Consider the following 17,013-nt stretch of genomic DNA (forward strand, 5'->3'; position numbering starts at 1 on the left):
TTCAGGGTGTGCTGGAGCACCCCTACATCCGTTTGGCTCCTAGAGTAAACGGTAAACTGTTTCTGTTGCAAAACATTTTGCAATAGAATCCGACTAATGAATACACCCCTGGCTAGGTAGCCCTTGGGAGAATCTCAATCGCATACTCCTCGTGTCCTCTCTCCTTGCCTCCTCCTCAAAATCCATTGGATGAGAAAGCCAGAGGTCCCGCCCCTTTGACCTTCTCTTCCAATGGGTTTTGAGAATGAACGCGGACACGCGGAGGAGTATGCAATTCAGATTCTCCCCTTGTTTCATTACACTTTAATCATTTTTAATATCATACACAAAACACTAGTCATACAGGAGGTATACTAGTCTAGTCACTAGTCATACAGGAGGTATACAAACAAACATATGCTAGGGGGTACGAATAATTACAGGTTATGGAAAGGCCTTAAAAGACAGACCTATTGACTGTTTTTACAGCTTTCTTATTCAAAAAATGTAGAATGATCTTAATTTACTGCTCAAACTCCTTATAGAAAACAAGTGTTTTATTAGTGAATTTACATTTATGAATATACAATTTGTCTATTAAAATAGTTTTTCGTTAACCTTATTATAGTTAAGGACACCGAGCAGCACATTCTCCCATAATAAACAAGTCATCAAAAATATTATCAATTTTAAATCTACAAATATCTTGCTATCATTTCTGTACATGTAGACAATGTCAAAATAAATGCAAAACTGTTTCTGGACGCTCATCACAAAAAGTACAGTTAGTGTTAATGTCTTTTTTGAGTTTCTTCAGGTAACGATTCGTAGGGTAATATTTATGGATTTGACCTTTCACTACACTTTTTGAAAATATATTTTTTTAACAAGATCAGCTTTAAAACCATAGCTTTCTGATTAATTTATCTCATGAGATACAGTTGCTTGCATCATATCGTATTGCTTCTTTAATTATTTTTGCGTTAAAATAATCTGTATTTCATATTCAATGGGCTATATTTTAAACAGAGGATTAACGTCAATACATTACATCACGTTTATATTTTACACTTTCCATGCTGTGGAATGACTGTTTCCACCAATCACAGCACCCAAAGGAATCAATAACGTCATTTGTGTATCTTGGGGCCTCCTTCCTTTCAAAAAAATAAAACGATTAAAAAATAATGGTGTCGCACCGCCCTTTTATTTAGCAATTAGCCAGCAACTACCCCCCCCGTGATTTTATACTAGCTTTTGCGATAATCGACGCCATTGCTGAGGCCCACGAAGGATTTGAAAGGTAATGCAGCTTCTCAATGACTTGACCGCCTGCATATATATTAGCTATGTACTCAGCTTTAAATTGAGCAATGGTTTGCTTTGTTGCTAATAATTTAATGGCGGCTCCCTTTCCGTCTCCTCGTCGTTGTGGAAGGGAAGGTGGCGGTATTGCTGACGTCTATTGACGCGGGTACTTGCGTGCCAGTGACTCGGTATTACACAAATTCGCTCATTGTCCAAAAGCAAATACAGTGCGAGTCAGCTAGCTACAAGGCATATGAGTCCTGGAGAAATGTTAAGAATATAATCTGGTTTATTCACCAACGGCAATGTTTAGCAAGCCAACTAACGTTACGCAGTTTGCTGACTGACACGTTACCCGGCCTAATTCGACAAATTGGCTAACTAGCAATCGTTAATGTTTGCTAGCGAACGTATTCAAATTAGAGGATACTGTCTAACTTGTCCTTAGCCAACGCTGCAGTTAAGCAGTTAGCTAGTTCCGGTAACGTTACCTAGTTAGCAATGTTTAGCTACTTATCTAACATTGCCACAGTTAGTCTTTAGGTTTAGTGCTGTCAGCAACTTAGCTAGCTAGTTAGTAACGTTACTGAATTTCAAATCAAAGTGTATTAGTCACATGCGCCGAATACAACCGGTGTAACCCTTACAATGAAACGCTTACTTACTAGCCCCTAACCAACAATGCAGTAAAAAAAAAAAAGAATACGGAAAAAAAGTAGCAAGTAATTAAACAGCAGCAGTAAAATAATAATAGCGAGACTATATACAGGGGTGTACCGGTTAGTGATGCACCGATATGACATTTTTGACCAATAGAGAAACTATATTAACATTTTTTTGTGACTTTTAAGCATTCTAGTACAGTTAATAGTTAACACACACGGACGCAGCGGTCTAAGGCACTGCATATCAGTGCAAGATGCGCCACTACAGTCCATGATTCGAATCCAGGCTGTATCACATTTGTCAGTGATTGGGAGTCCCATTGGGCTGTGCACAATTGGCCCAACGTTGTCCGGGTTTGGCCGTCATTGTAAATAAGAATTTGTTCTTAACCGACTTGCCTCCTTAAATCAAGGTTACACAAACACACACACTGACCAAAAATGTATTTTGTTGGCATTTACGTATGTCCCCATTACCAGTAAACCATAATCCAACCTCATTTATTTCACTTACTTGCTGTGCTGTTTCGTTGTTAATTTTTTCAATCGTTTCATTCTCAACCCGAATTTCTATGAATGCCGTTTGGGTCTTTGTGTGTCAAAAAACATACATGTCAAATAACACTATTTGATGTGTCATATAAGCTTGTTTACCAATCAGGACCAGAATATGACTGCACATCACATAATTTAACGTGTTAATGATTTTTTTTAACGTAGTTATTACTAGAGGTCGACTGATTAATCGGAATGGCCGATTAATTAGGGCCGATTTCATGTTTTCATAACATTCGGAAATCTGTATTTTTGGACACCGATTTGGCCGAGTTAATTTTGTTAAATTGTTTTTATTTATTTTAACTGTTTTTTTTAACACCTTTTATTTAACTAGGCAAGTCTTTTAAGAACACATTCTTATTTTCAATGACAACCCACCATTCCTAGGCTAACATTGTAGGATTTTTTATTTATTTATTTGCAAATTATGTTGGAAAATAAGTATTTGGTCAATAACAAAAGTTTATCTCAATACTTTGTTATATACCCTTTGTTGCCAATGACAGAGGTCAAACGTTTTCTGTAAGTCTTCACAAGGTTTTCACACACTGTTGCTGGTATTTTGGCCCATTCCTCCATGCATATCTCCTCTAGAGCAGTGACGTTTCGGGGCTGTTGCTGGGCAACACAGACTTTCAACTCCTTCCAAATATTTTCTATGGGGTTGAGATCTGGAGACTGGCTAGGCCACTCCAGGACCTTGAAATGCTTCTTACGAAGCCGCTCCTTCGTTGCCCGGGCGGTGTGTTTGGGATCATTGTCATGCTGAAAGACCCAGCCACGTTTCATCTTCAATGCCCTTGCTGATGGAAGGAGGTTTTCACTCAAAACCTCACGATACGTGGCCCCATTCCTTCTTTCCTTTACACGGATCAGTCATCCTGGTCCCTTTGCAGAAAAACAGCCCCAAAGCATGATGTTTCCACCCCCATGCTTCACAGGTGTTCTTTGGATGCAACTCAGCCTTCTTTGTCCTCCAAACACAACGAGTTGAGTTTTTACCAAAAAGTTATATTTGGGTTTCATCTGACCATATGACATTCTCCCAATCTTCTTCTGGATCATCCAAATGCTCTCTAGCAAACTTCAGACGGGCCTGGACATGTACTGGCTTAAGCAGGGGGACACGTCTGGCACTGCAGGATTTGAGTCCCTGGCGGCGTAGTGTGTTACTGATGGTAGGCTTTGTTACTTTGGTCCCAGCTCTCTGCAGGTCATTCACTAGGTCCCCCCGTGTGGTTCTGGGATTTTTGCTCACCGTTCTTGTGATCCTTTGGACCCCACAGGGTGAGATCTTGCGTGGAGCCCCAGATCGAGGGAGATTATCAGTGGTCTTGTATGTATAGTGTATAATTGCTCCCACAGTTGATTTCTTCAAACCAAGCTGCTTACCTATTGCAGATTCAGTCTTCCCAGCCTGGTACAGGTCTACAATTTTGTTTCTGGTGTCCTTTGACAGCTCTTTGGTCTTGGCCATAGTGGAGTTTGGAGTGTGACTGTTTGAAGTTGTGGAACCTGCATATTTAGCTAAAACCTGCATATTTAGCTAAAAGAAATCCAGGTTACCAGGCAATATTAACCAGGTGAAATTGTGTCACTTCACTTTCGTTCATTGCACGCAGAGTCAGGGTATATGCAGGGTATATGCAACAGTTTGGGCCGCCTGGGTCGTTGCGAACTAATTTGCCTTAATTTTATGTAATTATGACATAACATTGAAGGTTGTACAATGTAACAGCAATATTTAGACTTAGGGATGCAACCCGTTAAATACGGAACGGTTCCTTATTTCACTGAAATAATAAACGTTTTGTTTTCGAAATGATAGTTTCTGGATTTGACCATATTAATGACCAAAGGCTCGTATTTCTGTGTGTTATAATTAAGTCTATGATTTGATAGAGCAGTCTGACTGAACTTACAGTATAAGTTTAGTCCGTCCCCTCGCCATTACCCGGGCTAGAACCAGGGACTCTCTGCACACCTCAACAACTGACACCCACGAAGCATCGTTACCCATCGCTCCACAAAAGCCGCGGCCCTTGCAGAGCAAGGGGAACCACTACTTCAAGGTCTCGGAGCAAGTGACGTCACCGATTGAAACGCTATTAGCGCGCACCACCCCTAACTAGCTATCCATTTCACATCCGTTACAGCAGCAGGCTCGTAAGCATTCATTCAAACAGCACTGTCGTGCGTTTTGCCAGCAGCTTTTCGCAATGCTTCAAGCATTGCGCTGTTTATGACTTCAAGCATATCAACTCACGAGATTAGCGGGGTGCGCGCTAATAGCGTTTTAAATGTCACTCGCTCTGAGACTTGGAGTATTTGTTCCCCTTGCTCTGCAAGGGCCGCGGATATTGTGGAGCGATGGGTAACGATGCTTCGAGGGTGGCTGTTGTCGATGTGTTCCTGGTACGAGCCCAGGTAGGGGCGAGGAGAGGGACGGAAGCTATACTGTTACACTGGCAATACTAAAGTGCCTATAAGAACATCCAATAGTCAAAGGTATATGAAATACAAATGGTAGAGAGAGAAATAGTCCTATAAATATTATATTAACTACAACCTAAAACCTCTTACCTTGGAATATTGAAGACTCATGTTAAAAGGAACCACCAACTTTCATAGGTTCTCATGTTCTAAACTGAAACGTTAGCTTTTTGGCACCACACGGCCAGGTCTCTGACCTCCTCCCTATAGGCTGTCTCATGTTGTCGGGGATCAGGCCTACCATAAGTCAAAAAAAGGTCTGGGACACTGTAAAGTCCATGGAGAATAAGAGCACCTCCTCCCAGCTGCCCACTACTCTGAGGCTAGGAAACACTGTCATCACCGATAAATCCACTATAATTGAGAATTTCAATAAGCATTTCTCTACGGCTGGCCATGCTTTCCACATGGCTACCCCTACCCCGGTCAACTGCCCGGCACCCTCCACAGCAACCCGCCAAAGCCCCCACCATTTCTCCTTTATCCAAATCCAGATAGCTGATGTTCTGAAAGAGCTGCAAAATCTGGACCCCTAAACATCAGCCGGGCTAGAAAATCTGGACCCTCTCTTTCTAAAATGATCTGCCGAAATTGTTGCAACCCCTATTACTAGCCTGTTCAACCTCTCTTTCGTATCGTCTGAGATTCCCAAAGATTGGAATGCTGCTGCGGTCATCCCCCTCTTCAAAGGGGGTGACACTCTAGACCCAAACTGCTACAGACCTATATCTATCCTACCCTGTCTTTTTAAGGTCTTCGAAAGCCAAGTTAACAAACAGATTACCGACCATTTTGAATCCCACCGTACCTTCTCCGCTATGCAATCTGGTTTCAGAGCTGGTCATGGCTGCACCTCAGCCACGCTCAAGGTTCTAAACGACATCATAACTGCTATCGATAAGAGACATTACTGTGCAGCTGTATTCATCGACCTGGCCAAGGCAGCCTTGGTTTCTCATGATTGCCTCACCTGGTTTAACAACTACTTCTCTGATAGAGTTCAGTGTGTAGCGGCAGCATTATGTACAAGAAAATCAGTTACAAACAATGCAAAGAAACTAACACAAAAACAATTGGTTGGGGACACGTAAAACGTCAGCCTTTTCTCCGGTGCCATCTTGTCTATTTCAAATCACATCCTAAGTGAGACCATATCCTTGGTGAGACATAATTAGCTAATGTTAGCTAGCTAAACTAGCTAAATAAAAAGAAACGTCCTCACTGTCAACTGCGTTTTATTTTCAGAGAACTATGTGCAAAAATGTGTATGACCATAACAAGATTCAACAACTGAGACATAAACTGAACAAGTTCCACAGACATGTGACTAACGGAAATTGAATAATGTGTCCCTGAACAAAGGAGGAGGGGGGGGGGGGTCAAAATCATAAGTAACAGTCAGTATCTGGTGTGTCCACCAGCTGCATTAAGTACTGCGGTGCATCTCCCCTGACCATCTCGAATCCCACCCTACCTTCTCCGCTGTGCAATCTGGTTTCCGAGCCGGTCACGGGTGCCCCCCTGCCACGCTCAAGGTACTAAACGATATCATAACCGCCATCGATAAAAGACAGTACTGTGCAGCCGTCTTCATCGACCTTGCCAAGGCTTTCGACTCTGTCAATCACCATATTCTTATTGGCAGACTCAGTAGCCTCGGTTTTTCTGATGACTGCCTTGCCTGGTTCACCAACTACTTTGCAGACAGAGTTCAGTGTGTCAAATCGGAGGGCATGCTGGCCTCTGGCAGTCTCTATGGGGGTGCCACAGGGTTCAATTCTCGGGCTGACTATTTTCTCTGTATATATCAATGATGTTGCTCTTGCTGCAGGCGATTCCCTGATCCACCTCTACGCAGACGACACCATTCTATATACTTCCGGCCCGTCCTTGGACACTGTGCTATCTAACCTCCAAACGAGCTTCAATGCCATAAAACACTCCTTCCGTGGCCTCCAACTGCTCTTAAATGCTAGTAAAACCAAATGCATGCTTTTCAACCGTTCGCTGCCTGCACCCGCACGCCTGACTAGCATCACCACCCTGGATGGTTCCGACCTTGAATATGTGGACATCTATAAGTACCTAGGTGTCTGGCTAGACTGTAAACTCTCCTTCCAGACTCATATCAAACATCTTCAATCGAAAATCAAATCTAGAGTCGGCTTTCTATTCCGCAACAAAGCCTCCTTCACTCACGCTGCCAAACTTACCCTAGTAAAACTGACTATCCTACCGATCCTCGACTTCGGCGATGTCATCTACAAAATTGCTTCCAACACTCTACTCAGCAAACTGGATGCAGTTTATCACAGTGCCATCCGTTTTGTCACTAAAGCACCTTATACCACCCACCACTGCGACCTGTATGCTCTAGTCGGCTGGCCCTCGCTACATATTCGTCGCCAGACCCACTGGCTCAAGGTCATCTACAAGTCCATGCTAGGTAAAGCTCCACCTTATCTCAGTTCACTGGTCACGATGGCAACACCCACCCGTAGCACGCGCTCCAGCAGGTGTATCTCACTGATCATCCCTAAAGCCAACACTTCATTTGGCCGCCTTTCGTTCCAGTTCTCTGCTGCCTGTGACTGGAACCAATTGCAAAAATCGCTGAAGTTGGAGACTTTTATCTCCCTCACCAACTTCAAACATCTGCTGTCTGAGCAGCTAACCGATCGCTACAGCTGTACATAGTCTATCGGTAAATAGCCCACCCATTTTTACCTACCTCATCCCCATACTGTTTTTATTTATTTACTTTTCTGCTCTTTTGCATACCAATATCTCTACCTGTACATGACCATCTGATCATTTATCACTCCAGTGTTAATCTGCAAAATTGTAATTATTCGCCTACCTCCTCATGCCTTTTTCACACAATGTATATAGACTCTCTTTTTTTCTACTGTGTCATTGACTTGTTAATTGTTTACTCCATGTGTAACTCTGTTGTCTGTTCACACTGCTATGCTTTATTTTGGCCAGGTCGCAGTTGCAAATGAGAACTTGTTCTCAACTAGCCTACCTGGTTAAATAAAGGTGAAAATAAATAATAAATAAAATACATTTTAAAAAATCTCATCATGGACTGCACCAGATTTGCCAGTTCTTGCTGTGAGATATTAGCCCACTCTTCCACCAAGGCACCTGCAAGTTCCCGGACATTTCTGGGGGGAATGGCCCTAGCCCTCACCCTCCGATCCAACAGGTCCCATACGTGCTAAATGGGATTGAGATCCGGGCTCTTCGCTGGCCATGGCAGAACACTGACAGTCCTGTCTTGCAGGAAATCACGCACAGAACGAGCAGTATGGCTGGTGGCATTGTCATGCTAGAGGGTTATGTCGGGATGAGCCTGCAGGAAGAGTACCACATTATGGAGGAGGATGTCTTCCCTGTAACGCACAGCGTTGAGATTGCCTGCAATGACAACAAGCTCAGTCCGATGATGCTGTGACACACCGCCCCAGACCATGACGGACCCTCCACCTCCAAATCGATCCCGCTCCAGAGGACAGGCCTCAGTGTAACGCTCATTCCTTTGACGATAAACACAAATCCGACCATCAACCCTGGTGAGACAAAACTGCGACTCATCAGTAAAGAGCATTTTTTTGCCAGTCCATCTGGTCCAGCGACGGTGGGTTGGTGCCCATAGGCAACATTGTTGCCGGGGATGTCTGGTGAGGACCTGCCTTACAACAAGCCTTCAAGCCCTCAGTCCAGCCTTTCTCAGCCTATTGTGGGCAGTCTGAGCACTGATAGAGGGATTGTGCGTTCCTGGTGTAACTCGGGCAGTTTTTGTTGCAATCCTGTACCTATCCCGCAGGTGTAATGTTCGGATGTGCCGATCCTGTGCAGGTGTTGTTACACATGGTCTGCCACTTTGAGGACAATCAACTGCCCGTCCTGTCTCCCTGTAGTAGCGCTGTCTTAGGCGTCTCACAGTACGGACGTTGCAATTTATTGCCCTGGCTACATCTGCAGTCGTCATGCCTCCTTGCAGCATGCCTAAGGCACGTTCACATTCCAAACCTATGCTATTTGTTTATTTTTAACTATTTTAGTTGACAATAATCACATGAAGTACTTAATTGTTATCCAGAAATGATTTGATATTAATTAATTGATATCCAGAAATTATTGAGATTTTTTTTATCAGTATCTCTGCCTCTGCAGTGACCATGGAAGACGTGCAGAACAACAATGGCACTGAGACACAAACTGTCTCCTTCCCCACCACCATCACAGCCTCCCAGATTTCACAGATACCCCAACAGGTAACCAACAGTCTTTTATCAGAAGGTTAATAATGACTCCCTGTCTTTCTGGAAATGGGGTTTAGGAATGGGAATGGAATCACTGTTCACTGACGGGAAAGCACAATACAGGCCGTGTGAAGTTACTGCCAATTGTCAGAACATGAAGAGGGTCCATACTGTGAATAATATCAGCATGGTATTGAAACTTGGTCCTTATCTATCTATTTTCATTTGACCATTGCCTTTCCTCACTTATTTACTAGCGTGCTGGTACATATTAGTGATGGGAGGGGGAATACAGTATTGTATCACAATATTATTTATACTGATTTTCTATACAGTGCATTAAAGTATTTAGATTTGACTTTTCTCACATTTTGTTACAGTACAGCCTTATTCTAAAATGGATTAAATTGTTTTTTTCCCCCCTCATCAACCTACACACAATACCCCATAACGACAAAGCAAAAACAGGTTTTAAAAATTGTAGCAAATGTATACCTTTTAGTGTAAGTATTCAGACCCTTTACTCATTACTTTGTTGAAGCACCTTTGGCAGCGTTTACAGCCTCGAGTCTTCTTGGGTATGACGCTACAAGCATGGCACACCTGTATTTGGGGGGTTTCTGCCATTCTTCTCTGAAGATCCACTCAAGGTCTGTCAGGTTGGATTGGGAGTGTTGCTGCACAGCTATTTTCAGGTCTCTCCAGGGATGTTTGATCTGGTTCAGGCTCTGGCTGGTCCACTCAAGGATATTCAGAGACTTGTCCAGAAGCCACTTCTGCATTGTCTTCGCTGTGTGCTTAGGGTCGTTGTCCTGTTGGAAGGTGAACCTTCTCCCCAGTCTGAGGTCCTGAGCTTTCTGGAGCAGGTTTTCATCAAGGATCTTTCTGTACTTTGCTCCGTTCATCTTTCCCTCGATCCTGACTAGTCGCCCAGTCCATGCCGGTGTCGTGGAAATTTCCTGTATTTACCAAATCGTGAGAGCAAACCACACACAAGTCAGAGTTATCATAAAGTCCATCTTTAATTATATGAGCTCCATCACAACCCTGTGACTCTCAGATCAATTCAGTGTCTATAAATGAATTCTCTGAGAGTCCTTACACATTGCAACTGAGATCCTTTATAGCAAAGACACACGTAGCCAGACAGCATTGGCTATAAATGATCGTTCAGCTTTGTCTCCTAAACTATGTTCTTATCTCGCTCTCAGGACCATAAAACAAAACCTATCAACGGGCATATATCAAATACACCCCTCCTTGACAAGATCACAGAGACACAGTGACTGGCACACAGACATTGTGGAGACAAGAGATAATTGGTTTAAAAGATATGTTTACATATGAAGACAATCTTGATCCCTCCCCTCTCTGCGGCCCAAGTAACTGACCCCATGTCAGAGAACAGATAACTGCAACCGGCCAACAGTATTATCCAAAAATAGACATTCTGATGAGAAGTAACTCACAAGCATATAATGAAAATAAAACATCTCATCTATGTTACCCAACTAATTCTGATTATTCCCCAACACCGGTGAAAAACTTCCCACAGCATGATGCTGCCACCACCATGCTTCACCGTAGAGATGGTGCCAGGTTTCCTCCAGACGTGACACTTGGCATTCAGGCCAGAGTTCAATCTTCGTTTCATCACACCAGAGAATGTTGTTTTTCATGGTCTGAGAGTCTTTAGGTGCCTTTTGGCAAACTTCAAGTGGGCTGTTATGTGCCTTTTACTGAGGAGTGGCTTCCGTCTGGCCACTCTAAAAATAAAGGCTTCATTTGGTGGAGTGCTTCAGAGATGATTGTCCTTCTGGAAATGTCTCCCATCTCCACAGAGGAACTCTGGAGCTCTGTCAGAATGACCATCGGGTTCTTGGTCACCTCCCCGACCAAGGCCCTTCTCCTCTTTTTGCTCAGTTTTGCTGGGATGCAAGTTCTAGGGAGAGTCTTGGTGGTTCCAAACTTCTTCCGTTTAAGAATGATGGTCTCCACTGTGTCCTTGGGGACCTTCAATGCTGCAGACATTTTTTGGTAGTCTTCCCCAGATTGGTGCCTCAACACAATCCTGTCTCGGAGCTCTATGGACAATTCCTTCAACCTCATTGCTCTGATATGCACTGACAACTGTGGGACCTTATATAGACAGATGTGTGTAATAAATTTGCAAACATTACTAAAAACCTGTTTTCGTTTTGACATTATGGGGTATTGTTTGTAGATTGAGGAATTTTTATTTAATCCATTTTAGAATAAGGCTATAATGTAACAAAATGTGGAAAAAGTCTAGGGATCTGAAATACTTTCCGAATGCACTGTATACTGAACAAAAATATAAAGTAGTGTTGGTCCCATGTTTCATTATCTTGTTAAATAAAAAGAAATGAATGAGATGAAAAAAAAGATCCCAGAAATGTTCTATAAGCACAAAAAGCTTATTTCTTTCAAATTCTGTGTACACATTTGTTTACATCCCTGTTAGTGAGCATTTCTCCTTTGCCAAGATAATCCATCTACCTGACAGGTGTGGCATATCAAGAAACTGATTAAACAGCATGATCATTACACAGGTGCACCTTGGGATAATAAAAGGCCACTTTAAAATGTGCAATTTTGTCACACACCACAGTTTTGAGGGAGCGTGCAATTGGCATGCTGATTCTAGGAATGTCCACCAGAGCTGTTGCCATGGAATTGAATGTTACTTTCTTTACCATAAGCCACCCTCCCAGGCCCACTCATGGCTGCTCCCCTGCCCAGTGATGTGAAATCCATAGATTAGGGACTAATTCATTGATTTAAATTGACTCATTTCCTTATATGAACTTTAACTCAGGAAAATTGTTAAATGTTGCATTTATATTTTTGTTCAATATACAGTGCTTTGTCCTTTAAAAGTTGCAGTGTACTGCGGCGGAGCTTGCATGGGGCTGCAGAATTCTATGGCACGTTATTTAAGTGTGAACCACTGGTACCATCAATGCTAGTTTGACCACCAGAGGTCATCTTTGAGAAGCATTTGATAGTGGCTGTACTAGATAATTTAACCTTTTTTTGTAAGAACATAGTATATGGGACTGATTTTTAAGACATTTTGCTCAATTCATTTGATTAATATAATGGTGTTTCTATTCCAAGAAAAACTAAAAACCCTCTGGGTTTCCGTTAGGATGGAACGGAAAATATGGAGCTGTACAATGTGACAGTTGGGAGTACAGTACTGGGCTATTTAGCTAAAGAGTCTCCTTGTCGTGAAGGATACCAGGGGTTCAATTCTCTGACTGGGAGGAAGGAGTAGGCTCTCCTTGTAAATAAGAATTTGTTCGAAACTGACTTAGTTAAATTAACCTTTTTGGGATAGGGGGCAGCATTTTCACTTTTGGATGAATAGCATGCCCAGAGTGAACTGCCTCCTACTCTGTCCCAGATGCTAATATATGCATATTATTATTTGTATTGGATAGAAAACACTCTGAAGTTTCTAAAACTGTTTGAATGATGTCTGTGAGTATAACAGTTCTCATATGGCAGGCGAAAACCTACACATTGAGATATGGATAAAGTTGCACTTCCTATGGCTTCCACTAGATGTCAACCGTCTTTAGAAACTTGAATGAGGATTCTACTATAAAGGAGGGGCACATGAGACCTCTTTGAGTCTGTGGTCTGGCAGAGTGCCTTGGTCTCATGACGCGCGCTCCCGACAGAGTTACCTCTCATTCCATTGCTTTTCTGAAGACAAAGGAATTCTCCGGTTGGAACATTATTGATGTTTTATGTTAAAAACATCCTAAAGATTGATTCCATACATCGTTTGGCTTATTTCTACGACCTGTAATGGAACTTTTTGAGTTTTTGTCTGGACGAAATGCTCGCGCCTCATGAAGATGGATTACTGGGCTGAACACGCTAACAAGTGGCTATTTGGACATACATGAGGGACTTTATGGAACAAATCAGTGATTTATTGTCAAACTGGGATTCCTGGGAGTGCCTTCTCATGAAGATCATCAAAGGTAAGTGAATATTTATGGTGTTGTTTCTAACTTCTGTTGATTCCAAAATGGCAGATATTTCTCCTGCTGTTTTGGGTTCTGAGCGCGTTTCTCAGATGATGCTTTTTCCGTAAAGTTTGTTTGATATCTGACACAGCGGTTGCATTAAGGAGAAGTCTATCTTTAATTCTGTGAATAACAGTTGTATCTTTTATCAATGTTTATTGTGCAAAATCACCGGATGTTTTGGAATCAAAACATTACTGCACGTAAGGCGCCAATGTAAACTGAGATTTTTGGATATAAATATGCATATTATCGAACAAAATATACATGTATTGTGTAACATGACGTCCTATGAGTGTCATCTGATGAAGATCATCAAAGGTTAGTGATTAATTTGATCTATATTTCTGCTTTTTGTTTCTTTGGCTGGAAAAATGGCTGATGTTGATCCCGGGAACTGACACAGACCTAAAACAGCTTTGCCGCCCTGGATACAGAGGTTCCGGCGCCTTCTTCCTTGGTGGCTTTCCAAGATCGGATCCGGAGGCACCTGCGTCATTCGTCCTCGATTCTCTCCCTCTTCGGTGGCTTCTACCTCTGGTTCAGATCCTCGGAGCTCCCAGCCTCACCAGACCGTGAGGCTGCCTGAGAGTCCGGCCCATTCAACATCACCACCACCATCACCACCTTCCACCTAGTAGGAAGACCACTTAGTGCAGGGTGAGCTGCATAATCAGTTCCAATGTAAATAACAACAATAACACCTCTTAACTTCTTGCGACTATCAAACCCGGATCCGGGAGCGTAATCATAGCCTCAAAATAATTAGCATAACGCAGCGGACATAAATCTTCCTATTCATGAAAATCACAAATGAAATATTTTGAGACACAGCTTAGCCTTTTGTTAATCACAATGTCATCTCAGATTTTCAAAATATGCTTTACAGCCAACGCTAGACAAGCATTTGTGTAAGTTTATCATGGCATAATGCTAGGCTCTGCTGGCAGCAGGCAACATTTTCACGAAAATAAGAAAAGCAATCAAATTAAATCATTTACCTTTGAAGAACTTCGGATGTTTTCACTCAGGAGACTCCCAGTTAGATAGCAAATGTTCCTTTTTTCCAAAAATATTATTTTTGTAGGCGAAATAGCTCCCGTTTGTTCGTCACGTTTGGCTGAGAAATCGACCAGAAAATGCGGTCACTACAACGCCGAACTTTTTTCCAAATTAGCTCCATAATATCGACAGAAACATGGCAAACGTTGTTTAGAATCAACGAACAAAAATGGCTACTTGTGTACTTTACGCAAGATTTTCTGCAGGAGCCATCATGTGACCACTTGCTAAATGTGGTCCCTTACGGCTATTCTTCAACATAAATGCGTAAAAAGACGTCACAATGCTGTAGACACCTTGGGGAATATGTAGAAAACGTAAGCTCATTCGTAGCTCATTCACAGCCATATAAGGAGTCATTATTTTGTCTGGGTTTCGCCTGTAACATCAGTTCTGTTGCACTCACAGACAATATCTTTGCAGTTTTGGAAACGTCAGAGTGTTTTCTATCCAAAGCTGTCAATTCTTCTATGCATAGTCGAGCATCTTTTCGTGACAAAATATCTTGTTTAAAACGGGAACGTTTTTTATCGAAAAATGAAAATACTGCCCCCTAGTTACAAAAGGTTAAAAGCTTCCCAGTAAAGCATTAAAAACAATCAAGCAACCCAGAAAAGTGCAAAAAATTGCCCATATTAACATATGTAGCCTAAGAAAAAAGGTCCATGAATTCAATAACTTGCTTGTAACAGATGACATTCATATTCTGACTATCTCTGAAACTCCCTTAGATAATACCTTTGACGATAGTGGTAGCAATACATGGTTATAACATCTACCGAAAAGACAGAAATGCCAATTGGCATTATAGACCGATGTTGCGGTCTATATTCAGAACCACATTCCTGTAAAAAAATTAAATTCTGTTGAAGTAATATGGCTAAAGGTTCATCTGCCTCGCCTAAAGCCCATTCTTGTGGGAAGCTGCTATAGACCACCAAGTGCTAACAGTCAGTATCTGGATAATGTGTGTGAAATGCTTGATAATGAATGTGATATCAACAGAGAAGTATATTTTTTGGGTGATTTTTAAATATTGACTGGCTATCATCAAGCTGTCCACTCAATAAAAATATTGAAACTGTAACTAGTGCCTGCAACCTGGATCAGGTTGTCAGTCAACCTACCAGGGTAGTTACAAACAGCGCAGGAATTAAATCATCAACATGAATTGATCACATCTATACTAATGCTGCAGATATTTGCTTCAAAGCAGCATCCAAATCCATAGGATGTAGTGTTCACAATATAATAGCCATATCTAGGAAAACCAAAGTTCCAAAGGATGAGCCTAATATAGTTTATAAGCGGTCATACAATACGTTTTGTAGTGATTCATATGTTGATGATGTAAAGAATATTTGCTGGTCTGTGGTGTGTAATGAAGAGCAAGCAGACGCTGCACTTGATGCATTTATGAAACTACTTATTCCAGTTACTAATAAGCACGCACCCATTAAGAAAATGACTGTAAAAACTGTTAAATCCCCTTGGATTGATGAGGAATTGAACATTTGTATGGTTGAGAGGGATGAGGCAAAACAAATGGCAAGGAAGTCTGGCTGCACAACTGATTGGCAAACATACTGCAAATTAAGAAGTCATGTGACTAAAGTAAATAAACGATTTATTTATTTATTTCACCTTTTATTTAACCAGGTAGGCTAGTTGAGAACAAGTTCTCATTTGCAACTGCGACCTGGCCAAGATAAAGCATAGCAGTGTGAACAGACAACACAGAGTTACACATGGAGTAAACAATTAACAAGTCAATGACACAGTAGAAAAAAAGAGAGTCTATATACATTGTGTGCAAAAGGCATGAGGAGGTAGGCGAATAATTACAATTTTGCAGATTAACACTGGAGTGATAAATGATCAGATGGTCATGTACAGGTAGAGATATTGGTGTGCAAAAGAGCAGAAAAGTAAATAAATAAAAACAGTATGGGGATGAGGTAGGTAAAAATGGGTGGGCTATTTACCAATAGACTATGTACAGCTACAGCGATCGGTTAGCTGCTCATATAGCTGATGTTTGAAGTTGGTGAGGGAGATAAAAGTCTCCAACTTCAGCGATTTTTGCAATTCGTTCCAGTCACAGGCAGCAGAGAACTGGAACGAAAGGCGGCCAAATGAGGTGTTGGCTTTAGGGATGATCAGTGAGATACACCTGCTGAAACAAAGAAATCTATATAAAATATTTGGGGCACCTTAAATGAAATTTTGGGAAAAAAGGCCAACTCTGCTCCTTCATTCATTGAATCAGATGACTCATTCATCACAAAGCCCACTGATATTGCCAACTACTTTAATGACTTGTTCATTGGCAAGATGAGCAAACTTAGGGATGACATGCCAGCCACAAACGCTGACACTACACATTCAAGTATATTGGGCCAAATTATGAAAGACAAGAATTGTACTTTTGAATTCCGTAAAGTTAGTGTGGAAGAGGTGGAAAAAATTGCCTACCAACAATGACAAGCCACCGGGGTCTGACAGTCTGGATGTAAAATTACTGAGCAGATGATATTGCCACTCCTATTTGCCACATTTTCAATTTAAGCCTACTAGAGAGCATGTGCCCTCAGGCCTGGAGGGAAGCTAAAG

The 17,013-nt window shown here is 41.8% G+C and overlaps 1 protein-coding gene across 9 annotated transcripts in view; it reads left to right on the forward strand.

The window, feature by feature from the left end:
- Positions 1 to 1,177: 1,177 nt before the first annotated feature.
- LOC112254657 (cyclic AMP-dependent transcription factor ATF-1) overlaps positions 1,178 to 17,013 on the forward strand; it is a 30,908-nt gene continuing 15,072 nt past the window's right edge. For 3 of the 9 annotated variants that reach the window (XM_024427395.2, XM_024427397.2, XM_024427402.2), the window contains exons 1-2: positions 1,186 to 1,282; positions 9,186 to 9,286. In XM_024427395.2, the coding sequence (XP_024283163.1) occupies positions 9,191 to 9,286 (96 nt within the window). In that variant the 5' untranslated portion in view covers positions 1,186 to 1,282; positions 9,186 to 9,190. Of the gene's footprint in view, positions 1,283 to 9,185; positions 9,287 to 13,744; positions 13,999 to 17,013 lie in introns of those variants that run through there. The other 6 variants (XM_024427398.2, XM_042324496.1, XM_042324498.1 and 3 more) reach the window with 3 other exon arrangements.

This window comes from Oncorhynchus tshawytscha, linkage group LG07 (genome assembly GCF_018296145.1).
Source record: "Oncorhynchus tshawytscha isolate Ot180627B linkage group LG07, Otsh_v2.0, whole genome shotgun sequence".
Lineage (NCBI taxonomy): Eukaryota > Metazoa > Chordata > Actinopteri > Salmoniformes > Salmonidae > Oncorhynchus > Oncorhynchus tshawytscha.